The sequence below is a fragment of the Schistocerca americana genome, chromosome 3 (genome assembly GCF_021461395.2).
Source record: "Schistocerca americana isolate TAMUIC-IGC-003095 chromosome 3, iqSchAmer2.1, whole genome shotgun sequence".
Taxonomy (NCBI): domain Eukaryota; kingdom Metazoa; phylum Arthropoda; class Insecta; order Orthoptera; family Acrididae; genus Schistocerca; species Schistocerca americana.
In genome coordinates, this window is record NC_060121.1 from 370,079,854 (window position 1) to 370,093,154 (window position 13,301).

Genomic DNA, 13,301 nt, shown 5'->3' on the forward strand with positions numbered 1-13,301 from the left:
CGCATTTAGTTGTAAATGCACATTTATCAGAGTATCCAAAAATATGCTGGGCACAGATGCTGCAACTGAAAACATTTTTGTATTTGACACCAAAGAACTTTTTGCTAATGGGATGTAATGTTAAATTGTGACTTAAAGATGGTAACTTAACCAAAACTGGTTTCCTGCAAATAAATACATATTAAAGCAGCTTTTAGCGGTTCCATCATGCTGACACTTACATAAATTGAAGCTGTGCTACACTATTACAAAAAGTATGTTTTCCGAGATTTCATTAGTGTTTGGGATGATGTGCAAGGTTTTAATAACAAATGAAAACTTTAGATAGTGTTTATTTATTTTTATTATTATGCTCCACCACAAATAAATACTTGTGTCTGCTTCCATTCAATATGGTTACCATCAGAATCACCACCACACTGTTACTCAGGACAGATTATATGCAGTGCCATCTGGACCTGTGTAGCACAACCACCACCTGTCCCTCCTATCACTCTGCTAGAGCTGCTATAACTCACTTAAAAACTGCCATGCTCAGCTGAAATACACACTTTCATAATGGTGGCCTGTGACATCATTTGTATGCCATCAAATAAGCTGTATGTTGGATAACACAATGTTTTTTGTCTTAGATTATTATTTATGCATTTTAGGTGACACTGAAAATTAATTTTAAGCTTGAATCAGTGGCTCAGAAAAGAATTTGGGGACCCTCACAGACTGAAGTTTCTCTTTGTATGTAAATCAGGCGTATCATAATGTTGATATTTCATGCAGGCAGGCTTCATGGGAGAGGCCCACGGAAGTTACCACTCAGAAACTTACGATGTCGCCAAGAATAAGAGCTGGTTCTGACTTCCAATAAATGTTAGTAATGTTATGGATAATTTCAAAATAGAAAACAAAGTACAAACTCTTAAATTAAATGAGGTAAGCTAATAAATTAAATATAATTAAAAGGAGTGTTATGAAAAGAGATAGATAATTTCAAGAAATTTCATGTTGTAGAGGGAAGTAATTGTTATGCTACATCAGACACTACTTTTGTTACACGATAATTTAGGTTATGATGAATGAAGAACTTTACATCTGAATCAGTCAAGTAGATATAGATCAAGTGCTTTCTAGAGAACTGTACCAGAAGCTATCATTGATTTGATGGCCCATTCTACGCCACTGATCCAGTGTACAGTATATGCCCAAAGAGAGGCTGCAGGAGATGAAGTAGTCTCTGCAATAAATATGTACTTTATAGTAACAAATTTCATTGTTGAAAGTTGACTGACTGGCAGTCCAAAATGTCTGCTTTGCTTCTCCATCATGGATAACAATCACTGGACAGTGTCTCATTGTAAAAGCAATGTTAACAGCCCACATAGAATCCTGTTGTTCATGTTCTTGTTTTCAGTCAGATGATTGATTCGATATTACTCTTCTTGCTAGCTAATCTGTTCCAAAACGTTTAGTATCTCCATAGCTATTGCAACAGTTTGAACCCGCTCTCTGTAGTCAAGCTTTGCCTCACTCTATAATTTTTACCCAAGCCCCCTCCATACACCTTGTTGTTGACAGGATGTTAACCACTAATCTCCTACTCCCCCTCCTCTCCTCCTCCACTCTCTCTCTCTTCTCTCTCTCTCTCTCTCTCTCTCTCTCTCTCTCTCTCTCTCTCTCTGATTTTCAAATTAATGATTCCTTGATACCTAACAATGTGTCCTACCTACTTATTCCTGTTTGAGTGAAACTAATGGTTAGAGATACATAAGAAGATTATGTGCAAATTCAGTATATTAGGCTACTAAATGATATGAGTATTAACAGTTTTAGTTGCTCAGTGATACTTGGTTTGCAGTGCATAACACTTACAATGAGCGGTGAATGGAAGTTTCCGCACAGGCACAGGGTGTGATGGTGAAAAGCTGGGTGAATTCTGTGCCCTCATGGAATCACACATTGATAGTGTGTCAGCGTTAGTTGCTTTCTCTGAACCAGTGTGAGCCTGATCTGAGGTGAAATCTGCCTTATGTCCTGGCGTGCCAATGCTGTGTATGGACAATAATATGGTGGTTCGAGAGGTTTCCAAATGGCGTTGTGTAGGATGAAGAATGGTTTGCAGGATTTTAAGTCAAAGAAAATTAATGTCTGCTGGATAGAATATTCTTCTGGTGTTGTGCAAACTCTGCAGTTTCAGTAATAATATTTGATGTGTCAGTGGAGAATTCTGCAGGCAATCATGTTGAATTCTTCTTTGAAATCTGTTTGGTGGGCTAGTATCACAACAGGAGGCCGTCAGTGCAATGCTATGTGCCATGCCAACTAAGTGAGGCCTTTAATTGTTGATGGAACCATTCTACAACAACATTAGTGGCAAGGTGGGAGGTGCAGGTTCAAATTTAGTTCATGGCAAGCAGTTTTGCAAGTACTTTGAAGAGGTATGAACGACCTGCATACTCTGATAAAAAAAAAGGGGGGGGGGGGAGGTTGTGGCTACAGTTGCTGCTGTTGCATCTTTCATTGGGTTGGCTTCAGGACCTTGAGAGAAATCGTCAGTTGCTGTTAGGCAATATTGGTATCCTTCTGAGAGTGGTAAAGGTCCAATACTGACAGCGTGGACATGCTCAAATCATTGACTCTGTGGGGATAAAGTATGAAGCACAGTTGTAACGTGCAGAGTTATTATGTTATGATGACAAGATTTACACTGGTAGACAAATGCTTTGCAGTATTTAGCCAAACAAGTGCCTTTTTCACAAGTCATACAGTAGCCCACACTGCTTGGTGTGAGGGGCCATGATCAGGGAAAATTGCTTGCCATCAGAAATCTACTGTAGCAAATTGTTACACTTGTGTCATTGATACGTCACAGTATACAACTAAATTCAAGCGTGGTATTTTAATACTTTGGATCTGTACGCCTGATGGTGTTTTAAGGAAGCCTTCAGTTTGTTCTCTCTTTCCTGAGTGTCTACAAGTACTATGAAGTCGAGCTTCTTCGCAGTCATCAAGATAAGTACATCTGCTGGTTCACTCTGCTCACCATTTAACTTGTCGAACATCCAGTGTAAATTTTGAATGAAGACCAAATACCGCAACTGGGGCAGTGACGTGTTGTCTGGCTTCTGATCGAAGGCAAACACAAATGGCTTATGGTCTGTAATAAGAATGGAAATCTGCTTTGAGCATGTGCATAAACTTTTTGATGGAGATGTATACTGCTTAGAGATCATGGTCATATGTTGACCAATTAGCTTGTAATGGTGATAATCTTTTACAGAAGCAAGTTAGAGTTGCCAGTCATGTTTTACATGTTATAATGCATCTCCATTGGCAGTTGATGATGCATCCACCATAAGTGTTGGAGGTGCATCAGGAAATGGATGAGCTCATAATGCAGCTTCTGCAGTAGTGGCTTTCACTCTGCTGAAGGATGCTTTCTTATCAGTCCACTGTTGCGCCTGGCAAGGGTTGAGGCAAACCTTACAGCATTTCATTGAGAGAAGTTGCTAACACTGCATGATTTCACACAAAGCACCAAAAACAAAATTGTCAATTCCAAGAAATGCCATAATTCATGTGTTGTAGTGAGCTATGGAAAGTTTGAAACAGCTTAAACTCGTCTTGAAGTGGCAGAATACCTTGTGCATAGATATGATACTCTAAAAATTTTACTTCTGTCACTCCAACATCACATTTTGAAAGATTACTCACTAAGCCATTTTCTTGCACCTAATGAACAGTCGCTGTAGGCATGCTAGATACTCTGCCTCATTGGATAATAATACGAGCAGGTCATCAGTATAGACATGACAGAACTCTAAGTCTCTACATATTTCATCCATGACATACTGGAAAGCCTGTGTATCATTGCCCATCCAAATGGCAAGTATGAGCGGAATCCAAACTGCAGTTTTGGGAATGTTTTCTTGTTCAATGGGTACATGATAAACAGCATGGACAAGATGTATTGTGGAGAAAACTGTCTTCCCATTAATGTTCACAGCAAAGTTTTTGATATGTAGAAGAGGGAAGTGGTAGATATTATTCTGGTGTTTAGCTGACAATCATCACCTTCTTCTTGTTAGGGACAATTTGGAGTTATGAGGCCCAGCTACTATTTGAAGGATGACAAGTCGCTTATACAAACATGGAGGAGAACTCTACTTTGTGAACTTGAGTTTGTGTGGAGGTGACAGTAAGACTGTATGTGAACTAGTTGTCCTGGTATGATGACAATGTGATGAACTGTTGAGTGTTTTATTGATGCTGGAGTAGGTGAAGGACATGTGCCTTCAGGGAAATGGCAGAGCAGGCCATTATATGGTGAATCACCAGCAGTCACCTTGATGCCAGCAAGACTGGCATTGTGTAGTGCGTAAGTAGACAACAATGTTTTAGAGTCAAGTAGATGTCAATGCCAAAGATCTGGGAGGAGGCTGTAAAGTGATAAGGAATATGCTCAAACTACTGGGTGTATCACTTCAAGGACAAAGAATCTCCATACTAATTCATGTCAAAGTTTGAAGGATAAATGTAAGGAGACATGCTCATAAGTCTTGATGGAACAGTCATTTGCAGGATACAGGTGGCTGCCATCAGCATTTAGGCATCACGACCTATGTTTATGAGGAACTGTAACTTAGTACACAGTTCTGCTGTCTGGTTTGAAACCAACCACTGTTGCTACTGATTTCCAGCAGCATTTTCCTTGTCACAGGATGGTCGACACTTTTTACAGTTCCAAATTGTCTGTGATACCAGCAGATATTCTCCCTGGAGGGTGAATGCTTGTTTCTGCATGAAGTTGAATGCTCATTTCTGCAAGAATATTGTCATTGTTGCAACACATGTGGAGCACTATATTTTTAAGTCTGTGGCTTGTTTACATAGTTCACTTACTTGTTCTAGCAGTGCTTTGTCTTAGTAGAGATGGTTATGACACCTGTAATGGATACATATCAATTATTGTGTCAGCAGTTTGATCAACAGTTTCAATATCACCATTGATAACTGTGAGTATTTTGTGTGCAGCTGTAGGCAAGACCAACAGCCATACATTTCACAGAAAATCATCATCAATTGCATCACCTGATAGTGAGCAAAGATGATGAAGTATTTGGGATGGTGTGCAGTTACAGACTTTCTAAGTGGTGAACCGTTTTTGAAGTTGCTTGGCTTCTGACTGCAGTATGCACATTGCAAGCACCTGCTTGATGGAAGTCTACTTTTCAGTGCCTGATGGTGAAGCTAGGCTGTTGTACTTTTGTAGCCAGTTGATCATTAACTGCAGCCTCCACATAAATATATGTAGTTTCATCTGAGGTGATGTGGATTGAGAGAAATTGTCTCTCAAGTTGGGAAAACCATCAAACTGTATTTTCCAACTGACCAGAAGGGCAAGTTTTCACCACAGCCAGACTAAGGTTCACATTTGCCACTCTTGTCAATGTGCTTCCAGGACTCTATGTGTACGTCACGGTAGGCATTAAATATTTGACGTGGTTGTTCACAATTAGTTCCAAGTGGTGCAGTTAACACAAAAACTTATGCAAGATGCATTTCATCATTTCAGTATGCAATTCAGTTTTTGGGCATACAAAGCAATTGTTCTGGAATTTGATTTGCAAATTTGGGGTTACCAAATTTAGTGTGGAAATACAGTTTATTCAACACAACATAAATAGATTGTTACATCATGCAATTGTAAACCGCAAAGAACATCTATGTATGTTTTGTAGTTCAAAGAAAACATGAACAGTCAAAGAGTCTTCACTACACATAAAATGTAACAGATGATTTACTGTCTTTATAGATATGACTGATTAAATGATATGTCAGAAGATTTGTTTCTGGATCTAAGGCTTTAATCATTTCACCTGTGATGTTAGCAATACCACTATCCTTCTTTTATTTCAAACCATTTAATGCCTTTTCAAATTCTTTTGTAATGTCATGCCTCATTTCCATTTTTTCTACTTTTTCTCCATCCATTTTCCTTAATTGTTCTGTCTCATAATAAAATTTTTCAATATATTGTTTCCATCTGTCAGCTATGTCCTCATCATCTATAAAAAATTCCCTCCTTGGAGCAGATTGAATTTCTTTGGTTTTTTTTCCTGGTTTCTTATCTGGTCATGTGTCTGTAATATTAATTAATTTTGTGACATGTGGCTTGTAATCATTATACTTAGCTCTTTTTGCTTTTCCATTAACTAAGTTTCTTAGTCTACTTTATTTTAGTTCATTTTCTTTCCTTTGAACTTTAGCCTGTGTCCTGTTAATGCTGTTATGTGATCATTTATCTGTGGTTCCCTAGGTTCATTTTGTGAGGGACTAGTTTTGTCCTTTGCTACTTCCTAAGTAGTTATTATTGCAATTTTTAGATTTTCCCAACAGAGGTTTATTGTTTGACCTATATTGTCTTTCAGTTATAACTTCAATGAATTTCTGTAGTAAATAAACTTCCTGGCAGATTAAAAGTATGTGCCGGACCGAGACTCGAACTCAGGACCTTTGCCTTTCGCTGGCAAGTGCTCTACCAACTGAGCTACCCAAGCACGACTCACACCCCTGAAAGAAAGGAGTGCTAGTTCTACAAGGTTCGCAGGAGAGCTTCTGTAAAGTTTGGAAGGTAGGAGACGAGGTACTGGCAGAAGTAAAGCTGTGAGGACTGGGCATGAGTCATGTTTGGGTAGCTCAGTTGGCAGAGCACTTGCCCATGAAAGGCAAAGGTCCCGACTTCGAGTCTCGGTCCGGCACACAGTTTTAATCTGCCAGGAAGTTTCGTATCAGTGCACACTCTGCTGCAGAGTGAAAATCTCATTCTGGAATTTCTATAGTTTTCTGTGCTGCTCAGTGTTTTTAATTTATCTATTGTTCAACTTTTTGGCTATCTTTTGAACTAGCGATTTGTATTCAGTTTTTGGTTTTATCCATGCCTCTCTTTTTATGCAAAAATTGAAAGACCTTTTTCCTCTTTTATTTCTAATTCCTAATCTATACCTTCCTGTCATTTCAGCTTCTTGTTTTTCTCCTCCCACAGCATTTCAGTTACCCACAGTAATAAGATTATTTATGTCTAACACATATAGCAAAATTTACTCCAGGTGCTTGTACACATCTTCTTATTTTATTTCTTTTGTATTCCACATCCAGACTACAGAAAGTAAATTTTAAACTAAACAAAAATCAGCAATGTTCATAAATATATAGATTATGACAATATAAACATGGAATTGTGTATCCAATCTTTTTTGCCATTGACTGTCAGTAATTGGATGTTTTAAGACTTTTTTAGGAAAACCATACACATAAAAACTTAAAATATATTCCATAGTCTGTTCCATTCCACAATCACCTGGGATCTTTGGCTAGTCCCTACTTCACCATTAATTGTCTGCATTGTCCAAATCTGGTTCGTAGTCTGTTCAGTGCAATCCAGTGACTCCATGGTAGCTCGAAGCCTGGCACTTGCACTGTTGGGTCAGGCACCAGGCTGCTGTTCTTCACAGCTATCCACTGTCACTCTTCTCTCTGTGCAGTCCTTTCATCCTTGGGTGTTGCTTCATCCGTACTGAATGGTTTTCGGGATTTGAGACGGTCCCCAGTAGGAAAATATTGGTGGATGCGTAGGGTTTGATTGACAATGACTGATATAGCTACCCACTGAGCTGCTGATTGTCATCAGATGTGTGGAGGTTCATAATGTGATAGGACTGGAAGCCAGACAATGGGGGTTGGTTGTAGTGTTCCCAAGATCATGATCACCATGTCCAAATGTTGTTATATTTGCTTGAATGACAGTTAAATCTACTGGTTCTGCTTTCTGTTTAATTATTATTATCCTTCTCAGAGGCAACAGAGGAGTAATTTGCCAAGTTTCCAGAGTTAGACACCTAATTGAAAATTGCAGTGATAGCGGAAAGATCAAACTGTAGTCTATTTAGGCATAGAAAAAGCTGACAACATTGTTTCAAAGAGCAGTATATCAGAATGTTTGCATAAACTAGAGCTTCCAAGTTCTCTAATTTGGAGGGTCCAAAAACTGTGAAATCAGTGTACAGTAGAAAAAGAGAGGCATACAACAAGATATTGCACTATTCACAGTATATATCATTGCACTAATGGACTGAATTATTAAAGAAATTAAAGCTGTAGAATCTGGAGATTTGACGGGATTGGATTCTGCTGGTGATATTTGCCTTCTTACAAGAGACAAAACAAGAGATTCAGAGGAAATCATATCGCTGGACTAATAAATTTAATGAGTACAAGTTAATTGTGAGTAAGAAGAAAAATGTAAAAATGAAATTGAGCAGAACACTTGGTTAATGTAACCTTAGACTCCTTGGAGAAAGAATTGACTGTGTAGAAAGCTTTACTTATCTTGGATGCATTGTATCAAACCAGGAACTGCTGAGCTAGAAGTTCAGAACAGAGTGTCCGAAGATTCCATGTTCTTGTATCCAATATGAAGACTAGTGCGGTATACAGTAGTTCCCATAAAAGCCAAACAAGCAATGTCCAAATCATATCTTGTGCCAATCATAACATATGGCTTGTAGGACAATGTGTTATGAAAAAGGTGCATCAGCAAACAACAATCATGCAAAATCAATTCTTTATAATCTAGTATGCAAAAAAACAATAAGAGACAAGAAATGAGTGCATTGGGAGTGACATGCAAATGACCTACGCAATGGAGAAAAGATTATGCATTGCATGGTTGAAATGGTTTGAGCATATGCAAAGGATGTAAGAGACTAGCACCCCTAGGCATTAATTGGAAATGACAGTACATAGAGGAAGACATATTGGAGAATCCAGAAGAAGGTGGCTAGACCAAACACGTGAATACCTTCTTCAGAAAGGAGCAACATTGCAAGATGTAAAAAGAGAAGATGCTTGTAATGACTGAAACAGATTAATGCATATTGTCCACAAGTTGTGTCCAGTTCTCTGGAAGGATCCCAAGATGATAATGATGACTTCCTGTCACTATGCAGCAATTAGCTTTTGACTCATTTATTCCCCATTCCATTGAGAATATTACACCAGCTCTAGTTATTTTGTTTTAGTTGACTGAGTATATTACATGGAAATTGTCCAAACCAGAAATCTTCTTTGACTCATCCCTAATACAAGAGAGGTGTAAGAATGTACCCACATAATTACAGATCAGTATCCTTAACACCAGTTTTCTCAGAATTCTTGACTACATTGTGAGTTTAAATATAATAAATTTCTATGAGACAGAAAAGCTACTGTCCACAAATCAGCACAGATTTAGAAAACAACACTTGTATGAAACTCAACTTATCCTTCCTCACATGATATCCTGACAACCATGGATTGAGGGCAACAGCCAGATTCCACATACCTAGATTTCCAGAAAGCTTTTTACATGGTGTCCCATTACAGAGTGCTGACAAAGGTCTCAGCATATGGATTACGTTCCCAGATTTGTGAGTCACTCAAAGATTTTTTAAAGTAATACAACCCAGCATGTTGTCCTCAACAGTGAGTATTCATCAGAGAAAGGGGTAGCATCAGGAGTGCCCCGGGGAAGTGTGGTAGGATGGCTGTTACTCTTTATGTATGTGATTGATCTGACGGACAGTGTGAATAGCAAATTATTGCTATTTGCTGATGATGTTGTGGTGTATGTGAACATGTAGTCATTGAGTGACTGAAAATACAAAGTGACTTAGACAGAATTTATAGTTGATGTGATGAATGACAGCTTTCTCTAAATGTAGAAAAATGTAAGTTATCATGGATGAGCAAGAAAACCAATCCTACAATGTTTGAATACAGCATTAGTAGCATGGTGCTTGACCCAGTCACACTGATTAAATATGTATGCGTAACACTGCAAAAAGATGTGAAATGGAATGAGTCAGTCAGGTTGGTTATGGGGAAGGTGAATGCTTGACTTCATTTTATTGGAAGAAATTTTGATAAGAAAAGTGTAGCTGATCTGTAAAGGACACAGTGTGTAGAACACTAGTGTGGCCCATTCTTAAGTACCGCCCAGGTGTTTGGGATCCTAACCATGTCAGCTTAAAGAAAGACATTGAAGCAATTTGGAGACATGCTGCTAAAGTTGTTACTGGTAGGTTTTCATCAGTGTGCAAGTATGATGGAGATGCTTCATGAAATAAACTGGGAATCCCTGGAAGGAACATGACTCTCTTTTCATGAGGTATGGTTGTGGAAATTCAGAGAACCAGCATTTGAAGCTGACTGCAGATCAGTTCTATTGCGGTCAATATACATATCACGTAAGGACCTCGAAGATAACATGAGAGAAATTAGGACACTTACAGAGGATTATAGACAGTTGTTTTTCCCTTGCCTTATTTGTGAGTGGAACAGGAAAGTAAATGACTAATAGTGGTATGTAACACCCTCCACCATGCAGCATGCAGTGGCTGATAGATTATATATGTAGAGGTATATCTAGTTTTAGCCTCGTCATCTCCCATTTTATGTTCTCCAGTTTACCTCATGCTATAAGTGCTCTAAAAATCCATGTTGCTAATTGCTTTAATCTTATTTTAGTCTTGGTTACCATTATTAAGCTCCTCTGAGACTGCCCCCATCTGGATATTTGAATGAGGGACTATTTTATCTCCAGAAAATTTAGTCGCAGCAGAAGGAGTAAAAGTTACAAATGCTTCGCTGCAGCAGTATGAGTTACATGTTTGCTTCTTCTTGCTTTCCACAGCATAGTGACACACCCAGGTTGATAGTTACCATCTTCACCTCTGTGTTTGCTCTTCAGCTGTCCTTGTTTTGTCTCCACATATTTCATTCATAACTTAGTTAGATAGTATTTCTTCTGTGTACTTCATGACTAATATTCTTTCATTTGGAGTGAAAAGTAAACATTGATTTTATACAATTTATACGTAACAAATTATAATCATTTAGTACCAAATGTAATGTTCAGAAAGGTCCCTTTATTTCAGGTGATGCTGTATTTGTCATTGTTGACGAAGCACTAAAAACTGTCGGCTGTGAGGGAATGCAGTTCTCTGACGCAGAGACAGCAGCAATACCACGCCGTTCACCAAATGAACAGCCATCGTGCAGTTACAAAAATTTTGTTCCTTATCATAATTTCCTTACAGATACATTTACAGCTCTTGGCATTTGTCTACAGATCTTTATTGAAAACTGTGTTAAACAGGTTAACATTAAAACTGCTGTTTTTTCTGACAATGATAAAGTTAAATATACTTCTGCAGTTTCAAAATGGTTTTCTGAAAACCCATGGATGATGGTAAGCAGTTATCTTTATCATAACAGAATGAGTTTAATGTTTTGAAATTGGTAATACTAACACTGTTAAATCTTATATGCCTTGTAATTATCATTTTGTGATATTAAGTCCATACTCTCCCAGTTCATGTGTATTAGTAATGTAATGAGAATGGCTGTATGAAGTTGCAGATGATACAGTGCTAACTCAACAGAAAGTCACCTTTTCTAGAATAATGTGAAAGTTGACACAGGAAATAAAATTACGCAATAGTGTGTAAGCTGTGAAACAGTCAACAGCTTCTCAAGAGGGCTTGACACTTTGTGCCCTGAGATGAAGGACCTCCTATCCAAAACTTTACACTCATGACCAGAATTAATATTCCATGACCCACGCAGCTGATGTAATAGCCTAATTCAACCCTGTGTCTCACTCATTCACAGTGTTACACCACATAGGTCATTTTGCTATGGACAGTATAGATGCAAGTCCTGTACCATCCACCAACCCACCATATCCTACTGCAGTCCATTCACAGGCATTTCCTATCTTATCAAATGTAGGGCCATGTGCAAAAGCAGCCATATGATATATCAGCTGTACTACAGTTACTGTGCTGTGTTTTATGTGAGTCTGAAAGCTAATGAACTGTCTACCTAAAGCATGCCCACGGCCAAACTGTGGCTATCCATAAGGTCAACTGACTAGCTGCTGAAGATGTTCTGCCCAGCTGTTGAACATACTGCATTCTGCAACATCAGTGATTTCAACAGCTGGTTCAATGCCAATTCAATTTATATCAACCCCTCCCTATGTCTCCTCTGTTTGCTTCTTCAAGCGACAGCTCTTCTGAGCCTGAAACTTCACTAACTCCACCCATACACCTTGTTTTTTTTACCATTCCTCTCCTATCATTTTCCATCCCATGCGTCCCCCGTTCAGCCATTGTACTCACTTTGATGTAAATTTTCTGTCCTTATCCCATCTTCTCAGTTTTATGATTCGTACCCTTTTATTCAATTCTCATTTTACTACTGATGCTAAGAGCAACATATCACCCTCTGCTGCTCTCCAAACCTAGCTAACTTCCCCTTGTTCCACACATACTTACCTCAACCAATTCCCACACTCCTTCCCTCTATCTCACACAGCCAGCTAGGGCCACTGTGTATAAAACAACCAATATAACTGTAGTGTTTGTTATGTAGCTATATAATCATGAGAACTAGTCATAAAGTTTTGATTCTCACCTTGAAAAATAAAGCTGTGACTATGAAACTTGATGATGATTGTTGTTTTTGTTGTCTTCAGTTCTGAGACTGGTTTGATGCAGCTCTCCATGCTACTCTATCCTGTGCAAGCTTCTTCATCTCCCAGTACTTACTGCAACCTACATCCTTTTGAATCTGCTTAGTGTGTTCATCTCTTGGTCTCCCTCTACGATTTTTACCCTCCACACTGATGATGATATTTCTCTACATATTGACCATTCAGTGAGACATGACTCCCAACAGATATGATGTGGCAGAGACCTTGATTGTAGAAGTCTGCAGTTTGGCTGTTCAGGAAATGTCCCATGTCAAAAATCACCTCTCCATTACTCATGTAATGTCTATCACACAATGGTTTCTTCATCTGAGAAAAGAATGAGCTGGCTGAAGCAAAAACATGCCCTTGGACATCTCCTGGCTAAAGTGGTCATCTGGATTGGCCCAATACAGCTGATTCCTGTTGACTGCTACTACAATTAGGCTAAATGGCTAAATGGCTCTGAGCACTATGGGACTCAACTGCTGTGGTCATCAGTCCCCTAGAACTTAGAACTAATTAAACCTAACTAACCTAAGGACATCACACACATCCATGCCCGAGGCAGGATTCGAACCTGCAACCGTAGCGGTCTTGCGGTTCCAGACTGCAGCGCCTTTAACCGCACGTACTACAATTAGGTGGATTTTTTGGATAGGAGTGAGCAGTTGCTGAAATTAGTGGATGGTACCTTTTGTCATGTTCAAAATTTCTTTCAAGAAAATCAAGA

The 13,301-nt window shown here is 38.7% G+C and overlaps 1 protein-coding gene across 1 annotated transcript in view; it reads left to right on the plus strand.

Moving 5' to 3' along the window:
* LOC124606090 (fatty acid synthase-like) overlaps positions 1 to 13,301 on the plus strand; it is a 448,407-nt gene that overhangs the window by 269,749 nt on the left and 165,357 nt on the right. Inside the window, exon 18 of the mRNA XM_047138055.1 lies at positions 10,971 to 11,284. Coding sequence (XP_046994011.1) covers positions 10,971 to 11,284 — 314 coding nt within the window. The remainder of the gene's footprint in view (positions 1 to 10,970; positions 11,285 to 13,301) is intronic.